We start from the raw sequence: 24,303 nt of genomic DNA on the forward strand, positions 1-24,303 counted from the left end.
CCACTTAAAGAAAACATGCCAAAGAGGAAATCAGGTGGATGCTGGAGTCCAGGCCCTGGGTTGGTATGCTCGCTGGACCACTCACTAGCTATATGGTATTGGCTGAGTCACTTTACCTCTCTGACCTCTCACACAAAGCAGCCACCCTTCAAATGTGAGTCTGTCTTACTCCTCAGCCTTCCTAAGCATGTAATGAACAAAACAACATGCCACCCTTCTTTCAGCTTAGAGCTAACAACCACCTCGCAGTCTCTCCCAGACAGAGCAGCAATGCCTGAGAATTACCTCTTATAAAAGAAAAAAGAAGCAAAAAAATTACAAACATCTAAAAAAAATTGACAATGTATTTCAAATGTAATAAATCTGCAAAGACTATTTTGAATCTAGAATAATTCTTTAATTGAAAAACTCACTGAGATTCATAATCCTATCAGAACTCAACCCCCAAAATTTTGAAAAATCCCATTTAGAGCAGGACAAAACATCATTCCAACAGGACAAAAATCAACACAACTGCTCTCTCTCCCTGAGGCAATGAGATACACAGGGCCCACCCTGGGCAACGTCCTTGAGAGAGTTAAAGTTGAACTCCTTAATCTGTAGACAGTTACTTTGCTGCCAGTCATGAACTCCCTTACCATACACATCATACACACACACACACACACACACACACACACACACACACCCCTTCCAAGGTGTCCAACTCCTCCCACTGTCTCTCCTCCCTTCCTACTATCTAGCCAGAAAGCAGTCTGACTACACCTGTGAACTCTTTCCTCAGGAGTGACCCAAACAGTGCCAAGATGCTTTGGGCTGTCTTCCTTCTAATTGTGGATGCACACACTTTCCTCCATAAAGGCATCTCAGTTACCAGCAAGCCCACAGGGAAATCAGGCTAGGATACAGCTTGGACATATGCTTATTTCTTTTTCCTGCAGGCACTGCCTTACTCATTTTGATGTCCTCTGAACTGTGCACAGTGCTTGATATATAATAGGTGTTCAATAAGCCTTTTATGAATGCTTAAAGGCCACTAGTTCTAACCAGTTGAAGGAGGATCTTTCCAGATGCATCAACATAATTGCTGATTTCTTGTTCTTGGGCCACTCTCTGCCTTCCTAAGACTCATGCTTTCCCCCCTTCAGTTCAAAGACTCACACACATTTATTTTGTGTTCATTGGCAGGACAAAAATTACTTTATTCAGTTTCACTAAAATAACCACTGTAATAATTCACATGTACTCAGTGTTACTGTGTCGGGCACAGAGCCACCAACCTTACACATGATCTCATTAAATGTTCCAATTGACTCTATGAGGTAGAACCTATTACTACCTGCATCTTACAGGTTTTTGTTGTTGTCGTTGTTTGTTTTTTGGTTTTGTGTGACAGCATCTTGCTCTGTCACCAGGCTGGAGTGCAGTGGTGCGATCTTGGCTCACTGCAAACTCTGCCTCCCAGGTTCAAGCTATTCCCCTGCCTCAGTCTCCCGAGTAGCTGGGACTACAGGCCCTTACCACCATGCCTGGTTAATTTTTTGTGTTTTTGTAGAGATGGGGTTTCACCATGTTGGCCAGGATGGTCTCGATCTCCTGACTTCGTGATCCACCCACCTCAGCCTCCCAAAGTGCTGGGATTACAGGCATAAACTACCACGCCCGGCCCATTTTGCAGATTTTTAAAAAATATAGAGATAGTGTAGTTAAGCAATTTGTTCATAGTCATTGGGCTAATGAATGGCAGTGCTAGGGAACAGACAATAGACCCTAGATTCTAGAGCCCAACCTCTTAACTAATATGCCATGTCATAGGATAAAATATTATGATACCTCATTTGATAACATATTTTTCAAATAACTTGTAATGCATTGCTATGTTTTTCAGAGTCTGAAACATCCAGCTAAGAAGCCTAAGGTTTAGATTGCATCATATTCTAATAACAACAGGATGATAATATCAAATGAGACCCTCTGACCCTGCAAATCTGGAACAAGCTGTATAAGGACTTTGCATCTCCCTTTTCTCCAATCTGCTGGTGTTTGTCATCCTAATATATACCTCATATTTTCTTTCTGAAAATAATTTTTGAAATATACCCATCATATACTCAGTAGCACAGTGTATTCATTTCAATAAGATTTGCATTCCGAATATTGATATCCCTAAAAAAATTTTAAATGGTGTTGTAGTCTAGATGCTAAAAAAAAAAAACATATTCATTACTAAAGCTGAGTGAACATTTTAATCATATATCAGTACCAGTTTGGGAATGGCAAGAGACTATGCCTCCCTGGCACAAAGAAAGTGCTCCATAAATGCTGACGTTTCTCCCTCTGCATGGAAATCTCTGCTCCCTTTAGAGTATCAATGATAGCAGTGAAAAACAGAGTGAGCCTGACCAAACTGCAGAAATCACCACATACAAAGAGCACAAAGCTTGGAGGTTTGTGTGTTGTGGGACTGGGGAAGGGAGAAAAAATAAACACCTAAATTTGTGGGTTTGAGGATATAAAAAAAAATAGTTTCCAGTCCTCATGAAACGCTCAGTTCTGGAGCCCTGTCTCTCACCTTGTATAAAATTCAACTCAAGATGGATCAAATACTTAAATCTAAGACATGAAATCATAAATTCTAGAAGATAACTTTGGAAAAACTCTTCTGAACATGGATTTAGGCAAAGAATTCATGGCTATGACTCCAAAAGCAAATGCAACAAAAATGAAAATAAATAAATGGAACCTGATTAAACTAAAAAGCTTCTGCACTGCAAAAGAAACAATCAGCAGAATAAACAGACAACCCACAGATTGGAAGAAAATATTTGCAAACTATGCATATGACAAAGAACGAGTATGCAAAATCTACAAGGATCAACAACAAATCAACAAGAAAAAACAAATAATACCATCAAAAAGTAGGCAAAGGACATAAATAGACATTTTGCAAAAGAAGATATACAAACAGCCAACAAACATATGAAGAAATGCTCGACATTACTGATCATCAGGGAAATGCAAACTAAAACCCCAATGAGATACCACCTTACACCTGCAAGAATGGCCATAATTTAAAACTCAAAAAGCAATAGATATTGGCATAAATGTGGTAAAAAGGGAACACTTTCACACTACTGGTAGAAGTGTAAATTAGTATAACCACTATGGAAAACAGTATGGGAATTCCTTAAGGAACTAACAGTAGAACTACCATTTGATCCAGCAATCCCACTACTGGGTATCTACCCAAAGGAGAAGAAGGCATTTTATGAAAAAGAAACATGCACATGCACATTTATAGCAGCCCAATTTGCAATTGCAAAGGTATGGAACTAATCTAAGTGCCCATCAACTAATGAGTGGATAAGCAAAATGTAGTATATATACACCATGGAATACCACTTAGTCATAAAGAGGAACGAAATAATGTCTTTTGCAGCAACGTGGTTGGAGCTGGAGGCCACTGTTCTAAGTGAAGTAACTCAGAAATGGAAAACCAAAGGCCATATGTTCTCACTTACAGGTAGGAGCTAAGCTATGAAGATGCAAAGGCATAAGAATGGTATAATGGACTTTGGGGCTTCCAGAGGAAAGGTTGTGTGGGGTGAGGAATAAAAGACTACATACATATTGGCTACAGTATACCCTGCTTGGGTGACAGATGCACTAAAATTTCCTAAATCACCACTAAGGAATTTATTCATGTAACCAAAAACCACTTGTACCCCCAAAACTATTGAAATTTAAAAAAAGAAACATGCTCAGTTTCAGCAATGCAGTTCAAGGTAAAGAATGTAAAGAGAGAAAACCCAGCTTAGACAAGAGCACTGAGACCGTCACCATTTGAATCTAATTTGAAGAGTGATACTAACGACATTACAAGGAGTACTTACTGGAAAAGAACAACATGACAAATATATATATGTCACTGACCCGTCTCAAAACACCCTACTTCTCCTTCCAACCCTTAAAATTCCATCCTTTCCCTGATAGCTCCACTGTCACTTTGAGCTCCTTTGTATTCTGTGTCCTTAGCAAATGATGCAAGTATACTAAAACATTGCAAACTGGGCTAATATGACTTCTCAAAGATTTCAATGAAACCCTTCTATTTTGCCAACTAAATTGTCAACTGCTTGAGAAATGCTAAGATTCCTACTTCACGTAATCATGCAATTAATCATTGCAATCTGCTATACTCCGTGAAACACTGGTATACAGCCACACTCAGTCCGTGTAGAACAATGAGGAATATACAAAAGGCTCCACTGAACACCATCAGAAATGTCAGTGTTTGGTGTTTTATGCACATTAAATTATAACTACTAGCATTGGTAAAGTTGACACAACACTGATTCCAACTAAATTACCCTAAATATTTGGTTAGTTTCTTATGATCTCTTTTTCCGCAAGAAACTAACCTATGTAAACACCTTCCACCCTCTCTAGCACAAAGAAGGTGCTCAGTAAATGCTGTGTTTTCTCCCTCCACATAGAAATCTCTACTCCCCTTAGAGTATCAAGACTACAGTGAAAAACACGGTGAGCCTAACCAAACTGCAGAAATCACCACACACAAACAGCACAATGGAATACCAAACACACTTGGAGGTTTGTGTGTTGAGGGACTCAGGAGGGAAGAGAAAATGAACACCTAAATCTTTGGATTTGAGGATATAGAAAGTCAAGTTAAGGAGAAAACTAGTAATTCTCTTTCAAAGTATTTTAGTTGATATTACATAATTGGCAAGAGCTAATAAAAACAGCTAAGAAATTCTGAACACCTGCTTTCTGTCAGATACTGTGCTATATTCTCTCTATATATTATCTCATTTAATCCTCCACAAATTCCCAAAAGGTAGGTACAAATGTCCCCATTTCACATATGGGGCAACAGAGGGTCAAAGGGGTAGAGTAATATGCTCAAGGCCTCACAGCTACTATGTAGCCGAGTCTTCATTCTAACCCAGGCCCATCTGGCACTAAAGCCCATGCCTTTGTTTCACAGATTGCTTGGAAAATGATACTGTGGGTGTTTGTAAAAATAAAATCACAATCCGACCGCAATACCACTTTCTGGAGATGGCCCAGGCTCAGCCAGACCCCAGAACATTGTCAATGCCCTGCAAAGTAACTTCTTCTTTCAGTTCCATGATCACCAAGGAGGAGCCCTCTTCCCTGCCAGCTCCCTGTCCTTGGAATGCCAGAGGCAGGAGAAAGGGAGATGGGGTCGGAGAGTTTACTCCCTCAGGCAAGCCAGAACGTTAAATTCCTCTATTGACAGGCACTCAGGAATTCCAAGTTTCATCTAAACTCCAACCAATCCTTTTTTTGCATGAAGGTTTAATTATAGACACTAGCATTTCAACTCCAGTGAATTTTCTATGATCACCTGCTCATCTAGAAAGACATCGTTGGCCAAGAACCGAGAAGGAAGTATTGGTTAAGGTGAAAGCAGTAGCAACCTTTTACTAAATTATGAAGATATGTATAATCCACCCTACCCCGCCACCACACACACATCTTGTATCAAACATAACAGTGTTTCCCATGTGAGTAGACTAAGTCAGGAGACAAAAACATGTTTTTCTGGAGTTCAAGTAAAGCCTCCCTTGAATTTCTCCATCCATTCACAATCACATGTATGGGTCCCTGCCTTCAAATAAGGCAGTGATCCATGTTTTTCTACAATGTGAGTCAAAGATCAAAACCCTTTTTTCCCAACAGCCAGACTAAGAGAAAGCCAGAGGAAAGTAGACAGCCTGGTCATTTAGTACACACCCAGTGGCCTCTACCCGGGAACTAAAGTGAAACTCCTGTGAATCAGTGCCCTTCAGGTCAGGGCAACAACAGAGGAAGGACTGGAGGCCAGAGAGGCCTGGGGAGGGAGAAGTAGTTGGGTAGTGGCAGTGCGAAGGGGCCAGAGGATGGCACAGCAGCCCGAAGAATACTGGGAAGTTCTCTATCCCAGGCCTCTGAATAGAACCCCCAGGGGGCATCCTCTGCTGCCATATATCCCCTCCATTCTCTCTCAAAGGCAGAAAAGGGCCAATTCTTTCCTCCCATCCCATCCCCATGGGGATGTACACACACACACACCATGTAAGAAATACACCCCTGCCACAGCAGGCAATTTGCATCACATATGACTTGGTTTGCAAATCTACTGACATTTGGGTTAACTCTTTTGTTTAGTAAAAACATAAAATGTTAAATCTGGTCACAGAAATAGAATAATTAGTAATAGCAATAATGTACTTGTGTAATCTGGAACCAAGCAATTCACTAAAACACTAAAATGCTTGCAGGCTACATTTTCTTCTTACAAAATGAAAATGCCCTTAGTGAAACTTATGGGGGAAAAATGAGACATTCTTAATTGAATGTCATTGAGAAGACAGAACAGCTAAATTTTAGCTAGGAAAATGTCAATATCTGCACACACTTGTGAAGCAACCACAAAGAGGCAGTTCCTTAATCTTCCATCGTGAATTCAGATCAAAGCCTATCTTGAAGTTTTGTGGGCTGAACGCTACAGGTCTCATTCATTCAAATCCATCCCTGTCTCTCAGACATCTTTCCTACAACCACCTTCCACTTCCAGCCCTATACACAGAGAACAGCAGGATGCAGTAGGAGTGACACACCAGCTTTTAATTCTGGCTTCACTACTTATTCAGCATAACTGAGCCTCAGTTTCCACACCTAAAAATACGAAAAGCAATCTCTGACCCAACCACTGTGCAGAGCCATCAAAGAAGCAAGTCAGGTAACCAATGTGACAGCACGTTGAAACAGATATGCATTCAGTATTTGTTTAAAAAAATACACAGTCTTTAAGTTCATAAAAGATGAATTCAAAACCAAATACAGATCATTTTGATAAAATACTATAATAAGGAAAAAGTGTATGAAGAATAAGATTATTTAAGTGAATATTTAACTGGTATTATGTATTTCAAAAGACACTAAATCTCCTGGCTCTTCCCTTTAACTAAGTGTTTTGGTAGTTATAAAATTAATGTTAATACAAATATGTCTTCAATTTGTTTCTATAATCATTAAGTTACATGAAAGATCATCTAAAAAGAAAATTGTGACTCTGATGTTCAATATTATCTTAGTAAAGATTAAACACAATTAAGGATCAAATCTAATTTATGGGTATACGTTAGTGCATGATTATTATTTTGGAAGATCAAAAGATTAAGTCTATACAAATGCTCCAGAGAGTAAATTATTTTATATTTTCTGTAGCTTGCTAAGTGAAAAGGAAATTTTATATTGTTTGTGTTTATATTATTTGTAGTATAAAAGTGATTTTGCTAACCAGGAAAATAAATAACTGTATATGTTAACTATATATGTTATTGGTCAAGTTGTTTTAAAGTGTTCTCTAAAAACTGCTATAATAATAATAATGCATCACTGGTCTTTAAATAAGTAATTTTTTAAAATTTGAAAACCCAAATTAACTCAGCACCAACAATGTACTTAAAAGAGGAAAGCAATATGAACATATTTTAATGTTTGCTACTTTATGACAAGGATATGTCAGGTGTTATACTTACAGAATATGTTAACATTTAAAATCCTTTTTAATTCTAAGAACTACAGTGGTTCTCATAATGGTAAATTGTTGTGGTTAACATGGTATGCAAACAACAACAAAAAGTATGGAATCTACAGTAATTATAATATAGAGACCCTTTTTATTTTCATTGACATGAAGGAAGTACTGTACGTCACCTTTGGTATTTGGCCTAACTTTTCTATGAATTCAAAAGGGGTATTTAGTAGACAGCAAATGTTAAATACACTACCAATATAAATTGTCTCTATTTGTTTTGCTTTTAGTAACACAGAAATAGAAATTTTAACACAGAAGACTACTTCCGTATATATGTTCAGTGAATCACTCTAAAACACCACGTGAGATTTTCTAGGAAAGCAATGTTCCATCCTAAACGTAGAAAATAAATAAGCAGAGAAGCCGTCTTTGCTAAGAAAAAGAAGTTGAGATGTTAATTCTGTCTGATTCCAAAATTTCCAAATTTCTCACTAAATCTATTCTCTCTCTTTTACTTCCCAGACATAATATCAGAATTGTATTAGCTTGCAAGTCTTATTAGAAAGCTAGTTTAAAATACAGTGTCATTTAGAACCTTCTATCCTACAAAAGTCTCCTCACAAAATATTACCTATCAATCAGCCTAATTGAGATCATACACCAATGAGTACTTGATGAACATTAGTGGCAGATTGTTTTTAATGGCACCAGTAAACTAGCTCTCAACTATATTTTTGCAAGCTCTACACACAATAATTTTTAACACTTTAAATGTGTCATCATAAATGGTACAGTGGCTATGTTGGAAAATGCTATTCAAGGATGAAGCACCATGATGTCTGTAGCTTACTTTGAAATGATTTAGTAGGAAAAAAAATACACATTAAAAATAAGCACACATATGGGTAGAGAGAGATGTAAAGCAAATATAGGAAAATAACAGTTGTTGGATGTAGATGATGTGAATATGGATATTCATTTACTTCTCTTTCAACTTTTATATTTGCACAGTTTATGTTTTAAAATATTTTTAAATAGGAATTTTATACTCTATTGGGTTATCTTTAAAAGTGGCCAAATATTTCTTATTTTAAAAATATATGTAGTCTAAAAACATAAATAGAACCAAGACTGTTAATTTTCTTAGAAATTGTTTTTCATAGTTTATTAAGTGTTCTATATTTTCAATTTTCTTTACATTAAAAACTAAAGCTTTCCATCTGAGCTGGCTATGAATAATTAATAATAGTAATTAAACTCAAGAAAACATGAATTCAAGAAGACTCACATAGGTCTTTACACAGTATACTCCATATATTCTGGACTTTGCCCGACATCCTTGTTACTAGACACTAATTCCATTGACCTACCCTCTTGAAAATAACCAGAGAGTAAGGTTTGTCATACTTAACACTTATTTCAAAGCCTGAGGATACTCATAACTTATAAGAAAAATCTTTTTTAAATGTGTAAAGTAAAGCTAACAGGGTATGTGTGTCTTACAGAAAATCATGAACTGATTAGTTTTGTTTTGGAGCGAGGGTTTAATGAAGAGCTATAGAAGCTTCACTGAACCTCAGAGACCCAGAAAAACTAAGGGAATTTTCAGAATTTAATCACAGTATCTTCTCGCTCACCTCTCCAGATTTTCAGAACATATAGTGGGCATACAAAAGTCAGTAAAAAGCACCAAGGCATGTACCCCCTGCCTCTAAAATCATCCAGTTTTCCTATATGCCCTGTTGCAACCACTTATTAAAATAAGGTTACCAAATAAGTCTAATCATTGTTGCTTTTGTTAGATAATAACTTATTTTTCTAGGCATATTTTAACTTCAGCAATAAATCAGGAAATTAGAAAATTAATGAGCTTACGAATGTTGCCTCTACCAAAACATCACAACCTCATTTGACCAAGGCTTATTTAAAATCTCTACTTTCATGACATGAAAATCCCTTTAAAAATATACGCTATTAAAACATTTAAATTTGGAAAACATCTGGCATGTCAAACTATTTGGGAGCTTGTGATTTTAAGTACTCTGTTTGAGGTGGTGTATTTAGAAAGAATTCACTTGTCATTCTCAGGCTTCATAGGGAAGTAGCCCTAAAAAACAAATGTATGTAGTAGTTCACTACAACCATGGAGAATCAATAGCCATCTATTTAATTTGCTAAGACAATGTAAATTAGTAACTTCCAGCCAGATGTGTGATATGCACATCAAACAAACTGCAACCTGTTCATTATGAAAATCCTGTCAACATACACAGAGCCACTTGATGACATTTCATCTAAAGCAATTTCCACATTTGCAGCTATAAAAATTGTCCTAAGAATTTTCATACAAGAAACTGAAGCTGAGACTCATAAAAGGGTAATCAATTTCAGCTTTTCATCTTGTGTGCTGTGTATATATGCTTCTGTGTGTTTATTTCCATTTTCATTCAGAGGTATAAAATGTTTTAATGTGCACCATGCTCTTTTTCCTTCTATTAATCATTTATTTATCCTCATTACATCTTTTTAAATTTGATGTAAAGTTGATCCTCTAATTCTACAGTTCTGAGGAGTATGTAAAGTCAGGAATGACACAATCAACAGAAGAAAAAATGTACACTTATCTACTGGAAAACAAAACAGAATATTTCAAAATGACTCCAAACATAAATTAAGTTTACCCATTGGAAGGTCTAACTTGCATTTGGATCATTTATATGTGTCTGTGTGACTATATACCCTGCTGTTTGATAGAAAATGATTACTAACCACAGGCACCCACCAGAGAACAGAGTGTATGTGTAACGCTTGTGATGTCTCAGACATACAAAGTACCTTCTTAAAGAATGTCCGTTTCCTTTCCATGGTAAGCAGACGTAATTTTTCACCCTTTAATACTACTGCTTCACAGAGTGGCCTATTTTATGAATTATGCTTTGCCATTCTCTCTTGCATTTATTTTAATAATATGAACAACTGTATTCATAAAATTGATGGTTTTGTTTCATGAAACCCAAAATATTGGTAAATTTTCTGTTTTGTATTAAAATATACAGCCTTCTTGATATTACAAGAATTATATAATATTAACACTGTTTACTAAGATGAAAAAAAGTAAAAGATTATTCTTAATTGTCAGCTACTATTCTTGAATGTTGAATCCTCATCTAAGCCAAATTCATTTTCTAAGTCTATTGAATTAAATTTTCTTATTAAACAAGACACAGAATAAATAGTCTTACTGCCAAGCATAATATTTCCAACTACTACATTTTTAATTTGGCAATTTAAAACAACGTGAAATGAATCTAGTCCTCATCACCTATAGTATAGTCTGATTCCAAATAGCACCCCTTCACCAACTTCCTAATGTCTAAAGAGCATTCTACTAAGTGCCTGGTGTGTCAACACTTCCAACTTCCAAAGTAAACAACCTATGAGATTCCCTAAAATCACAAGAATTTCAACCTCTACCAAAAAAAAGGTGGGGGGAGCGCAACTGCACACACAAAAGAGTTCTTCATAAAGGCTTCAACCCTAAGCAACTAGACTTTCACAAACATTATACAGAACGTGCTTTCTTCACCAGCCACACACCAGGCCACGTGATCAACCTGCAGGGCCACACTGGTAACCAGAAACTATTATTGTTTCTAGCAAGAATAAGGCTGAAATGCAGGCCTCTGCAGCCTCCCTGTCAGTCGCGCCCGCAGGTGGCACCCAGAGCTCCGCTCCTCACTCAGTGAAGCAATTACACCCCGCGCGGGGCCTGGGCACCGGCCAAGACTTGCAGCGTTCGCTGGGGTCCCTTAGCTTCCTGCGAGTTAAAGTCGGATCCTCCTGGTCACTTAAGCCCCCTTTGTGGTTCAGGGGGAAAACCACTCTCTCAGAACTCTTAACTTTGATTGGAGACTCTGGTTAAAATTAAGAACTTCAAACCCCAGATTTGCAAAAATGAAACAGATGTCCTGTTTGTTAACGATAAATGCCTCCGTACGTCGGATCCTTTCCTCTCTCTCTCTTTTTCTTTCTGCTGCATTAAGTTTTATTTAATGCAGAGTTCGCTTAAAAGGTTAAGAGAGAAAAAGAAAGAGAAGAAAGCAAATATGGACTGTGATGGAAAAACTCCTAAATCTTTCTCTAGAATATAACGAAGAAAGCCTCTTCAAAAAGATGAAAGTGTTCGACCTGCCTCCTCTTGGCGCAGCCAGCACTCGAGGGTCAAAACGGCATTCCCAGTGGCCCGAGCCTTGTCTAACGCGGCTGCGCCGCCACCCCGCACTCTCGCAGAGAGCAGGGTCGCCTGGAGTGGGTGAAGGGGTCTCAGTCTTGCACTCACGTGAGGACATAGTTGACGCTGACGATACAGTGTGGCCTGGAGGAGCGGCTGTTGTGCACGATGGTCGCGTAGCTCTGCACCCATACCCAGCCTCCGTGTTTCGCCAGGAACCTGTAGTACTTGGTGGTCACCTGTCCCTTCACCAGCACTGACGGAGAGACAGGAGGCAGATGGTGGTGAACTAGCCTGCTCGGGACTAGTCCCAAATGCAATCCCTGGTGGTGAGAATTGAGGGCCCCCTGTGGATCCTAATAACCTCACCAGGCAGGAAAGGGAGAGGACAGGCAAATTCCCAAAAGAATTGATTGTCTTGTTATATTGCATCGAGCCCTCCGGTCACCCTTATAGGGTCACCCTTATAGGGATGATACCGGGGTGGTCAGATGTCTTCACCATTAGCAAAGAGGGGAACACTTATAGCTGGGGGTTTCCTCCAGATTTGCTTTTCTAACTATGGAAGTAAAGCTCTGGGCAGCTGAACTCTGGCGCTCACGTTCCCTGCCCGGGAGATTACGCTCAAAGCAAAGCTGAATCAAAAGCCAGGCGAGTCAACGCAAGTGAGTTCCAGCCTTGGTTTTTGTTCATCTTTAGTGTGGTTCGCAGATGGGAAAAAAATACCAATAGGAGAATAATATACCTTCGCGGGCGGCGGGGGACGGATTTCTCCCAGAAATGCTTCTTCCACCTGTATTAGCGGCCCGCGGATGTTAGAGAATTAGGTGGGCCCAGTGTTAGAGCAGCCCCTCAGGAGGCCTCACACACCACCACCAACCTCCCTGGGCTCCCACCTGTCCCCTTAAATCGTGGCTCCCCCACCCCCTAACCAGGGGAAGCGCCAAGTTTGCCTGGGTACGGGGCAGGGTGGCGCCTTACGCAAATGGTGCGCGCAGCGCAGATGGAAGGTGTCGCAGCCGTGCACATGGTGATACAGGGTCTTCTCAATCAGGTCCTGAGGTTCGTACCCCGTCAGCTCCGCCACCCTGAGGAGAGCAATCCCTGCAGGATGAGTGCAGGTGGGGGTGCAGGGATACCCCTCAAAACACATCCTCGACAGCCCTCTGAGACCTAGCTGTCCGCCCTCACTTTCCAGGGACGGTTCAGTCGCCTCATCTGCAAAATGGGCTCATAGGATAAACGGAAAGCTTTCAGTCACTAAGCAGGGCCGCCCTCAGGCTAAGGGAAGCCCTTTCCGGCCCTGCCCACCCACCTGGAGTCCAGAAAGATGAGCTTCATGTCCAGGCTGGCGCGGAACATAAACATATTGCTGTGTAGCTTGATCTCCGTGACGGCGCTGGGAGGCAGCGAGTGGCCCACCGCCACCAGGCCCACGTTTTGGTAGCAGCCATCGAAGGGGGACATGTCCAGGCTGTACTGGCGGATCTTCAAGTAGCCGCTGCAGTGGATGACCTGAGGTAGAGGGAGAGGGAAGGAGACTCAGCCACAGTGAGGAAGAGCCCCCAAAAGGTGGAGAAGGGGCTGAAACATGTTGAAACTCGACTCAGCCATAAACGCTGTGCTGACCACGCCCATGCACTAAGGAATCCAGTTATTGGTGCTCTAAGGTGTCTTAAGAAAGTGACTGCACAGCCACACTGAACTCACCTGGGAGCTCATAAAAAACGTAGAGGCCTGGCCCCACCAACCCTAACGCATCCGAATAGCGAAGTAGGGCCCTGAAACCTGCTAATGACGTTCAACGACATTCAAAGTGAGACCCATAGCTTCGAACTACAGCTCTGGTTTCTAACCTCTTATGTAACGCTACGCATAAACTCTTAGGGATCCACCAAAGTTACCCGCCCCTTCAGAGGCCTTACGAACCCTTAAGGCCCATCTCTACGGGTCACAAGTTCATAGCCACCGCGGCCATCCAGTATTGGCACCCAGTTAGACTTTGTCTTTAAGCATAGTCCCCAGGTGTTCACAAAGTTCTGTGGCCCTCGTGGAGAGTCCTGGCCTGCGGCTCCTAGACGCAAGCTGGGGGCGCCCTCGCGGGTAGTCCTATGGGTGGGGACATTCCTCCCACCCGCACGCGCCTCGCTTCTTGCCGCCTCTGACTCCACCCGGAGCGGATCTTCCAGCCACGCACCTTGTAGCCGCCACAGGTGAGGCCGGCGTTACGCTTGGCCAAGACGCACTTCATCCTCAGGAAGAAGGAGCGCTCGATCTCATACTCTGGGAGAGAGGAATGGAGGGAAGCTCAGGACGTGTGATACCGGCGGCGTGGGACGGCAAGCGTCTCTGCCACGACTAATTGGGGAAAAATCACAAGCCGACCGCAATGGGCCTGAGCGTCGCAGGCACATGTCTACCTTACCCTGCACGAAGTGAGAGTGGTAGGGCTGATGGGCGGTGAGCACCGCCGTCATCTCGTCGTGGTCTGCCGGGTGAATGTATTCATAAATGCTGTTTCCGGTCAGCTCTACCTGTAAAGAGGAGGATGTCGCCGCCCCCGTGGCGGTGGAATGCCCGGTGAAGGGACTGAAAGATTAGGCCAGGGGAGCTGCAGGACCATGAGGACAGCAGCCAGAATTCTAGATTCGGCCCTGAGTTCTAATGCCAGCTCTGCTTCTTGCTACCTATTGCAGCCTATCTAAGATTCAGCTTCCTTGTCTATATAATAATAAAAATAGCAGTAATAATGATGATAATAATAATAGCAGTAATAGTAGTAGTAGCAACAGCAGCAGCAGCACCCTGGCAAAGTTCTGATAAAGATATCATGAAATAAGTATGTAACCTCCTCTCATGTTTTCTGGCTTACCACAGGGACTCAAAAAATTAGCCATTGTTTGGGCCTAGGGTGGAAGGTAAAGGAGAGGAGAAGTGGAGAAATGGAGAGACTCAGACCCATTTAAGAGTCTTCCTGCCAGCTGTGAGATGTCCAGCTCCAGGTTTAGAGAAGTACACCCAACCCCCAACCCAGCCCCCTACCCCTGCTTCCAGCTCTGGCTGTAAACACTGCAGGTGGGATATGTGAACCACTCACCTACCTGAGAAAGACCCAAGTGGACCGAGGCTGTCTCTGAGATGTACATGATCTTCCCATCTGGGGCTACCACGAAGATGAAGCCATCCAGGGTCTGGGGAGGCAGAAACAGAGAGAATAGAGAGCCCTCTGGGCCATCTGGAGAAATGGGAGCAGGAGGACAGAAGTTAGTAACTTTCAGCCCAAAGTGTAGAGAGATGGAGTGGAGCAGGTCTGGCAGGAAACAGGGCATAGAAAACTAGCCACATGAACCCTTTTTGTTCATTCTAAATTTGTAAACATCTGGGGCATGCAGCCCAATGGGAAAGATCCAGAGTAATTGGTGGACAAGGCTAATGCCCTGTAAGACTCAGGATCCACTGAAATGAACAAATAAAATACATCCATAAAACACACACACACTGTCTCTGTGTCTCTCTCTCTCTCACACACACACACACCACCCCCCCCCCCACACACACACACAGTTCTGGGGGGGGGGATCACAGCCTACATATTCTATAATGAGTAATAGCAGGGTTTGGGAATAGTTGTGTAGTAGGCATTGGTGGGTCAATATGGAAGGGCTGGCAGTCTAAAGTTTGTAGGCAGAAGAAAGCTGGCCAGTGACTCTGGAAAGAGTCCAGGAGAGGCGGCGTTTAGGAGATGAGAGGTTTAACAAGGAGCAAGTCCATAGAGTAGTGCCATAGGGTGTATGTGTGTGTAAGTTTACACTGATACATCAAACTGACAGGCTCTCCATGAAGGAGAGTCTTAAGATTTTCATGGTCTCTATCTTTGTGAATAAGGCCTTAGTCCAGGCAGAGACAAGATGAGTCAGACCCTGCTCTCAAGGAGCAGGAAGTCCAGCAGGGGCAACTGGCCTGAAGGCAGATATAATGATGACACAGCTGAACAGACAATGCTGAATAGGCAGGCGGCCCAGAGCCTGAGTGACCAGAGGCCTGGGGGACAATCAGGCCTTAGAGGAGCTGATGTTTGAGCAGAACCTTGAACAGAAGCTTGGACTGGAGAAGAGAGAAAGAGCATTCTAGGCAGAAGGAATGAAGGGGCAAAGTCTGCTGGGTCTGGGGATAGGACCAACCTAGTGTATTCTGAGGTGATGAATTTGGTGAACCAGAGATGGCAGAGGAGCTACACCTGCAATAGATTTTGGAGCTTGAAATGTCAACTTGAGAAACCCAGAGTTGCTCTGTAAGCACTAGAGGTCTAACAGAGGTTTCTAAGCAGAAGAATAGCATGCTTAGATGTGGCATTTGTTTAATTGTATTTTGTTTGGCAGAATGAAGACAGTGATCTGAAGAGGAAGCGGAGGGGAAGAGGAGATCAGAGAAGGCAGCTGCAGCAGAGATGGTCAAGCCTGAAATGGGGCAGTCAGAAGGGGAATATAGAAAGGCAAGAATCTAATTCAAAGATGTTTCTGGATATGGACTTCATTGGTGGCAGAGAGAGGTTTACTTCAAGGTTTCAGTGAAGGCACTAAGCAGAAGGTAGCATCAATAACCAAGATTTAGTGAGATTTTGTATGAGTAGAATTCTGGGGGAGGGAGATAATGCATCCTTGTTTTGGAGATGCTAAACCTCAAGTGTATGCAGATTTCCATTTAGATGTGTCCAGTTTGCAGTAGGAAACAAAAATCTGGAGTTCAGGAGGAGAGTCTAGACTAGAGAAACCAGTTGTTTTCATGTGGAGAAAGGAGTTGAGAGACTGGTGTTGGGTGAGATTACCTGGGTGGCCTTGAAGCTGTGACAGGAGAAATAGAGCTAAACCCTTGGGGAAATTACAGAATTTGCAGGCCAACCAGTGGCGGCGAAATCAAAAGGGAGCAGGGAGAGAGAGAGAGAGAAGAATCTGGGAAAGAGTGCTATTTTAGAAACTGAGGAAAGGAGACAATGTTAAATAATCAGTGTCACCTCCTTCAGGTCTTAGTCCGAATGTCACCTTCTCAGTGAGGCCCTCTACAACCATCTCTTATTTTAAAAGGCACTACTCTTTCTTCCTCTCCTCTTTATTTTTCTCCATGGCACCTATACCACTTGGTACACTACACAGTGTACCTATATGGGCTTGTAAAACTGCTCTCCTTAGAATGTAAACTCCATGAGAGCAGGGCTTTCCGTCTGGCCTGCAATTGCCACCCCCCCTCAAATTTGCGGAATGAGCGAGCTCTGTTAGGATAAGAGATGAGCATCTAATTCTTGCTATCAAAATGTGGTGAAGCCAGTGAAGAGCATGATGGGTGGGAGAGATGTCAAACTGCAGGGATGTGGCAGTGAATGGGGGGGGGCATTGAAATTGGGAATGTAAGTCAGTCCTGCCAGAAATGTGGGGTGAAGAAGAGGAAATAAATTGGCAAGAGCTAGAAAGTGTCAAGGACAGTTTGGATTTTGTTTTCTTGTTTATGTTTCTGAGGAAAATTAGTTGGGAATATGAAAATATTGGGGGAAGGACATAGAGAAATCTGATAGAAGATGTCTAAGAGTTAAGTGCCTTTCTAGATAAATTCAAAGGTGTGAAGGCCAGGTCAGTGAGAGAATGCTTGCCCAAGCCCTTTCTTTGTCCCATGAAACTAAAATCTCCTTGGTGTCTTGGAAGGAGAAAGGTATAGGGTAGTGGTAGGAAAAGGAGCTCCTGTCAAGAGATGCCACTCATGCCAGCCCACAGGGAAAACTTGCTTAGATTCCCCAAATGCTGCTTAGGTTCAAGGCCCCTGGGGGAAGTAGCTCCCACTGGGCTGGAATAATAATAATGATGATGTTGCAGGGTTGGGACAAATGCAAAATCTAAAAATGCCACTGGGGTTTTGCAATTTAAAATATTTGTTCTGTGACTTAAGTAGGCAAAGAGCAATTTAAAACTGTGAGCATTACAAACCACAAGGTAATGGGAGCCTAGCATTGGTTAGACTCATTATCTGGGGGTGTGTATGTGCTTAAGCAAAGTCCTGCACACAGCCTGGGCTGGCTTGAAATGAAGGGGAATAGGAAGAAAGAAGGGAACCTGGGCACTACAGGGAGATAAAACCAGTTGCAGATGTAGCTGAATTGGAAAGGTGTGGGCTTAAAGCACTGAGAGAAACAACAGATTCCTGTTATTTCCTTTGGAAATTCTTCGATTCAGATGGTTCTGTGGCCTTGCCACTTCTGCCTGATCTGGGGTGTTCCAGTTCCCTCAGCCCGATGGAGACAAATGGTGCCCCCTCCCTCGGTTAGGTTGCTCTGATGGGGCCTCGTTGGGCTACCTTCCAAACCCAACTCCTCACTTGTCTACCTTGCCTCCCTCTCAATCTCTTGAGGCATCATCTGCAAAAGCTAAAATTTTACTTTGCAGCAGCTATTGGGCTCTGAGAGGGCCCAGTGCAATCCAGATCTCTGTTTTTTGTTTTGTTTTGTTTTTGTTTGTTCGGTTTTGTTTTGTTTTTCTGAGAAACTAAAAGCCCAACTCAGGGCCAGACACTCAGACCCTCAAAGCTTATGTGCCGCCGGAAGACCTGCACCTGTACCTGGAGCAGATGGGAGCCCAGTTCTCGGCCAACGTTGTCCAGGGGGCTGGTCCGACTCGAGTGGCCCCACGCCTCGCCAAGCCCTGTGGAGACACAGAAACATCCTGTAGCCACTGAACCCGGACCTGGCAGGCAGTTTGGGACCAAGTCCCGCGACTGTATTACCCGAGCGAACACCAGCCCTTTGACTGGATACCATACGGGATCCCTCTCAATGTGGACAGCGAAGGATGGGAGAGTGTACATTTCAGTCTGTCCTCTCAGTTTCTCAACAGAGGTTAGATTTCGTCTTCTAAACTAGACCTGGTTTCTCAGGGAGAGCTGGGCCCAGGCCAAGGGACCCCTGGCAGGACTCCAAGTGGCCCAGGCTCCGAAAAAGCCTCCAACATTACACCCCACCGATAACTTTCGTGTAGGTTCACTAGTGTGTTTGCGGGGGTAAGGGCACTCTGCTTCTCGCCCAAAGTTTTCATCGTCATCCTTTTCCCGGGGCCGAGCTTGTCCCAACACCCAGCGAAAGCCACTGCCAGCCCACAGCGACCTGAGACAACCGGCCAGGTCCAACCGGTCCCTGGCGGGCTTTCTGATTGGCTGCGGGGCTTCTAGCCACTCTCCTCCCCTTGGCCTCTGGCTTTAATCCCCTTCGGAAAATTAGTTCCCTGGCGGATGATTTCCAGCCTGAAGTCTACCAGCATCACTGATCAACCCATCTTCCTATTCCTTTCCCCTCCTAGCCCTCTGCCCTACACACAACTCAAGCCCCCTACTCACCCCCCGACCACTAAAACCCGCATGGGCTTTTTCTGAAGTCAGTTACTTTGGGATGCTAACAACCTTTTTGTAATATTTTCGTTCTCTTCTTGAATTGAGACTCATTCAACTTTTCTACGTTCCGGGTACTGTATTCTATTAACAAAGACCATCTCTTTCTCTCCTTGGTGTTTCCCTGTTAAGATCTTTGGAGGCTTTGCTGCAAACTTTCTCTGGTGATGCCTAAAAAAATAAAACGCTCAGGACTCTTGTGACCGATTTTTAAAAATTTAATATGGAGTATGCTAGAGTACCCTTTTGTGGAAAGAAAAAAAAAGGCAAAAAAAAAAAAAAAACTTTTGAAAGCCTGTGTTAAGCTATTTATGTGTGTTATCTTTTTAATAGTGCTGCTGCTAAAATTATTTTAACTAGGTAGTTAAATCATTTTATTCTTACACCATTAAACAAAGTTTAACATACCTCCCACACCCTACCCCTCAGAAAGGTGATTTACTGCGTTAAGGAGCAAATCACCAAGAAGTACACAATGATGAACACTGGCCTTGTAATATGAGGTTGGGGGCAGATCTTTCAAAATAAAACATGGAGTTGGATTTTTAAAAGGTGTTGGCTAGGAGCTGCTTCCTAAGCAAGCGATCAAAGCCTTGGTAATGAGGAACCGTGAGCGCCCCTTAAACTCAAATCCGGTCTTTCTGGGTGTTTGCACATCTAAATAAATCTAACGATTTCCCCACCACTCTGCAAACACTGATGCTCCCCGCCCGCACTCGGGACTCTTCTACCTCTCTGGCTCCCGGTCAACTCCTCCCGACTCTAGCCCGCCCCAGTTTTCCTCCCCGGAGTGACTCCACTGCCCTGGTCCCTGGGGTCCTCCTGGACAGTTCTGGGAGGGCTCCCGCCACAGCCACCTGTACACACCCCTTCGTCTTGTCACATTTATCGCTCTTCCCGTTTCAGCCAACCTATTCTTCGTTTCTATCACGACCTGCTCTTTTCTTTTTACATCCCGGCTCAGACATACCCACTCAGAAGGAGTGGCAGGAGGGATTGGTTGCGGAGGCCACACGGGGGAAAGGAGAAAGGACCCTGTCAGGAAAGCCGAGGACGCCGGCGACGCTGGCCCTTGGGCTCTCTGGGGCCTACGGAGGCCTTAAACCCCAAAGCTTGGCGGGGACTAAGGGCCGGGGCACTCGGGCGAGCCCACAGCGGGCGGGCGGAGACTGCGTTGTGACTGGGAGCAGGTCCTCGCGCGGCTCCCGGAAGGGTACGAAGCCTGCGCTGAAGGCCAACAAAACGTCTTCAAACTAACGTTTTGAGGGTCTCCCAAAGCGACTGTAAGATACCCCAAGCGGCCTCCCAACCAGAATGATCTGAAAATCCCCCCAGGCTGGGCTCGGGATAAATACTCGTTCTGAACTCCCGGTGCCAGCCTAGGCTGTTTGTTGTTTCGGGTTTCGGCCCCATTAGTATGCGCCTACGAGGGAAAATAAGACTTCCCCACTGGTTAATAAACAACCCGTCCGGCACAGGTTAACAGGAGCCTTCCTCGCCCTCTCCTGCCCCACCCCCGCCACCTTTTAAGGAACCTTTTGCTTTCCCGGAGGTTTGCCTTCTCTTTCTGTTACCCGTAGAAATCTCACGATTGTGTCTGGGTTAATGTTTTATAAAGGACTGGCTACTCTCGTCTACCTGCCGGGCTTTCCCGATCTAATATCGAGGGAACCTCCCCAAGTCCCAGTAAGGGGTCCCCCCTCCCTAAAGTCTCGAAGTGGGGTAGAGACCTCCTCTCTGGACCCCCTCGCCTCCTGCCTTCGTTGACGCGCTCTGGCAAACCCAATTTCAGTTGGCGAGGGGGTAAGCTGAGATTTCGTTTCTGCACTTGACCTACCGCAGAAAATTCGCAAATCCTTTGATTGTCTGTTTAAAATGAGGAGGAAACCAGCTCCCTTTGCGGCGGGATTACAGTGGGAACAAGATCTAAAGATTCTCTTGTAATTCGGTGAGGCCGAGGGAACGGGGTTTTGCAAAGGAGAAAAGGAGCTCTGTGAGGGAGGCGATAACTAAAACGGGTTTTAGACAAAAGGATTTTCCTCAGCTAAAGTGGCCGAAGACAAAGGAAAACAGAATCTATTTTGGAAGATTTCCAAGATATGCCACATTAACCTTAGCTGATAAATTTTGTTTCTCCCAGGCCCCCCTCTTCCCTTAAAGTCTGGTTTATCATATTTACATAAGTAGCATTAGAAGGGATGTATCTATTATGGATCTAAAGGGCTAGCTCACATTTCCTGTGAAACCCAGGCAAGTTTCACTGTTGCTTTACCCTCCGTTCTCGGTTGAGCCATTTCCATTTAAATACCCCCTGACCCAAGGATTACCTCAATGGACTGACTGCACGGGTTTTGTAATTTCCTGAAAATGAGATTTCGATTTATAAAACAAGAAACCAATTAGTAACCAAATGAGGCGAAGTAGATCCACTAAAATTGACCTAATCCCACAGGCACCATTTAGGCCCGTTCTTGGCGAATGAATGATGAGCCCCAGTCTAGCGTGAGCTCAAAGCATCATCCAGCTGTGTTATTGCAAGCAGCAAAAATAAATTGATAGAGCTTTTCCTTAGGAATGAATTTCATACCCTTGACAAAATATAGATTACAGACCCGGCATCATCACCGCCTTCACTCAGACAGGAAAAGGAGGAAGAGAAGAGTGTGTTCTGTTTTTTTTTTTTAATTTTTCTTTATTTTAATAAACAAACGCTACATCTCAATAGAAATGTATCCTCCTTGCAGTCCTTCCCGGGAACCTTCACCTCCTCAACTAATTGAGGTGCCTTTTAGGCAATGGAGGAGGGTGGACGGAGGCGCTGTTTCAGGACCTGACCACGACTTGGTGACTGAGGAGGGGAAAGCCCTCCGAGGCTGAGGCCACTGAGGTTCCTGAACAACTTGTCTCAACCAACTGAGTGTCCCTTGAGAGTGTGTAGGAGAGTCTGGTCCGGGGGTGGAGGGTAATCCTGAAAACCCCAAATCCCATGTATCCTTCCGGGCCTGCGCATCGTCGCTAAATGAGTACTGTCCAAGTCTTCCCCGGGCTGAGGCTTGAGTGGCCTTTGTGTTTAGCCTCCGGGCGCCTCCGCGGCCGGGCTCTTTGGAGAAAAAAAGTGACTGCAAATGGGTGCTACCAGCCCGAACCAAGTTTCTGGAGTAGTCACTGGCAGGAGGCCGCTTCACGCACCAAGGTGCACCCGACCCCACCTCTGGCGCTGCTGCCCTCCTCTGCCTGCGGCCCTCTACGGCCAAAGGGCCTGTGTGATTGACCTGGGGGCATCGGCTAGCGCGCCGGGCCAGGTCTTGTTGCACGCAGCAGCCTGGACCCCACAGTGTGTGCCTGCACTCGGCAGTGCCCTGATCTCTCCTGCCTGCCGATCCCGGTTCAGAGACACCGCGGCCGCGCCCAGGGAATCCACTAATGTTACTGTAAATGTGGGGTGGAGGCCTAAGGTCACAGCGCTGACTCTCTCTCTCTCTTTCTCTCTGTCTCTCTCTCTCTGCGCCTTCGCGGAGCTCCAGCCCCGGAATTTGGGCTTCCCATAGGGATAGAGCCTGCGGGCCAACCTGGCTGCCCGAATTGGAGTCAGCCGCCAAAAGACTGCAGAAACCCAAGGAGGGCGGGGTTCGGCCAGACTAAAACTGGGGGCGAAATTCATGCAGGGTTCACGAGACAGTCCTGCGTGACGGCCGAAAAACGTCAATCGATGTCACCCTGGGACTCCGTGTCTTCGAATGCGGCCCAGCTTTGGCGATGCCACCTCTCTAGAGGCCCGCGCTGGCGTGGCCAAGCCCAAAGTCGCAGGCGAATCCACTTCGGTTCTACTTGGCGCAGGGACTCGGACGATGGCACCTAACCCGCCTTCCCGGGAACTGCCCAAACAGACTGGATCTGGACCTAAGATTTAGACGACTGCTTGCCCTTCGGGGGCAGTGGCGGGGACGGCATGAGGGGCTGCTGCACACACCTGCTCCAGCGGGACCTCTGATCCGGGCAGGGGGTGGCACCTGGGCCGGTCTGGGGAGTGAGGAGACTGAGCTGAGACCACGAGGTAGGCCCTTGGCTGGGGCCACCGCAGACAGAGGATGGGACACACCGCGCAGACCTGGCTGACTGCGTGCTTTGGACGGTGCGGGAGGCGCGACGGGGGCCTGGACCTAATTGTCCCCTGTCGGCCCTGAGCCGCGAGGCCGAGTGACAAGGCGCAGGAACCGCCTATTGGTGGGGCTGCCTGAGGAAGGAAGTTTACTCTGCCGTGGACACTGTTTTAGCACTTTCAGAGTAGCAGGACCATCCCTAAATAATTGAGGTTCCCCTTCCTCCACACAAAATTTTAAAATTTCACGGATCAGAGACTGGCAATGGGTGGCCCATTAAAATCATTGGATGTTAGCAAAGTACAAGACTCATTTTCCTGAGAAATACCTGGTGGTACGGAGAAATGCGGTGAGAATCTATGGGCTCTCATTCTGTGTCCACATTTGGGTCTGTAAAAGCTGGAAGCTGCCAAGATTTCTTAGAACTGAACAACAACTCCCCTAGAAATTAGATTTGTCCTCTAGAAATTCAGCCCTGTTTTATCATTAGATGAGTGATTGCACCCTGCTTGAAAGCATCCCACAATAGCTTGTAATACCTGTTTTCGTTGTTGTTGTTTTTATTAGTGATCCCTCCCTTAAAAGAAAAAAGTATCCTTTTTTATTGATCTGATCTACAATTTCTAGCACATAAATCCGCCTTGCAAATGCTCTGCACGGAGTTTAGTTCTGCACTCCACATTTTAAGTCAACATCAAAACTGGAATTAAACACAGAAAACCAGCACGGAGCGTAAACTGTGCTTAAAGGCCTCTAAATGAGAAAAACTTCTGTAAGAAAATAAACATGGAAACCTAATGCTCAATCATTTCCCCAAGAAGCAAGAAAAACAGCCTTAAATCACCGACCCACGTGGGAAATGGGGCCTCCTTTTCTTTTTCAGTTCTCTGCCTCAAAAAAATATATATATATATATAAAACGCCATTAAGGATTTCAATCTTCAGGTGAAAATTATAGAAACCGTCTGCGGAAGTTTGTT

At 44.1% G+C, this 24,303-nt stretch overlaps 1 protein-coding gene across 1 annotated transcript in view; it reads right to left on the reverse strand.

Moving 5' to 3' along the window:
* SIM1 (single-minded family bHLH transcription factor 1) overlaps positions 1-24,303 on the reverse strand; it is a 74,381-nt gene that overhangs the window by 44,826 nt on the left and 5,252 nt on the right. Inside the window, exons 3-9 of the mRNA XM_012002616.1 lie at positions 18,402-18,484; positions 14,903-14,992; positions 14,227-14,335; positions 13,999-14,084; positions 13,117-13,316; positions 12,783-12,889; positions 11,910-12,057 (exon numbers count right to left, since the gene is read on the reverse strand). Of these exons, the coding sequence (XP_011858006.1) occupies positions 11,910-12,057; positions 12,783-12,889; positions 13,117-13,316; positions 13,999-14,084; positions 14,227-14,335; positions 14,903-14,992; positions 18,402-18,484 (823 nt within the window). The remainder of the gene's footprint in view (positions 1-11,909; positions 12,058-12,782; positions 12,890-13,116; positions 13,317-13,998; positions 14,085-14,226; positions 14,336-14,902; positions 14,993-18,401; positions 18,485-24,303) is intronic.

The sequence above is a fragment of the Mandrillus leucophaeus genome, unplaced genomic scaffold (assembly GCF_000951045.1).
Source record: "Mandrillus leucophaeus isolate KB7577 unplaced genomic scaffold, Mleu.le_1.0 Scaffold690, whole genome shotgun sequence".
Taxonomy (NCBI): domain Eukaryota; kingdom Metazoa; phylum Chordata; class Mammalia; order Primates; family Cercopithecidae; genus Mandrillus; species Mandrillus leucophaeus.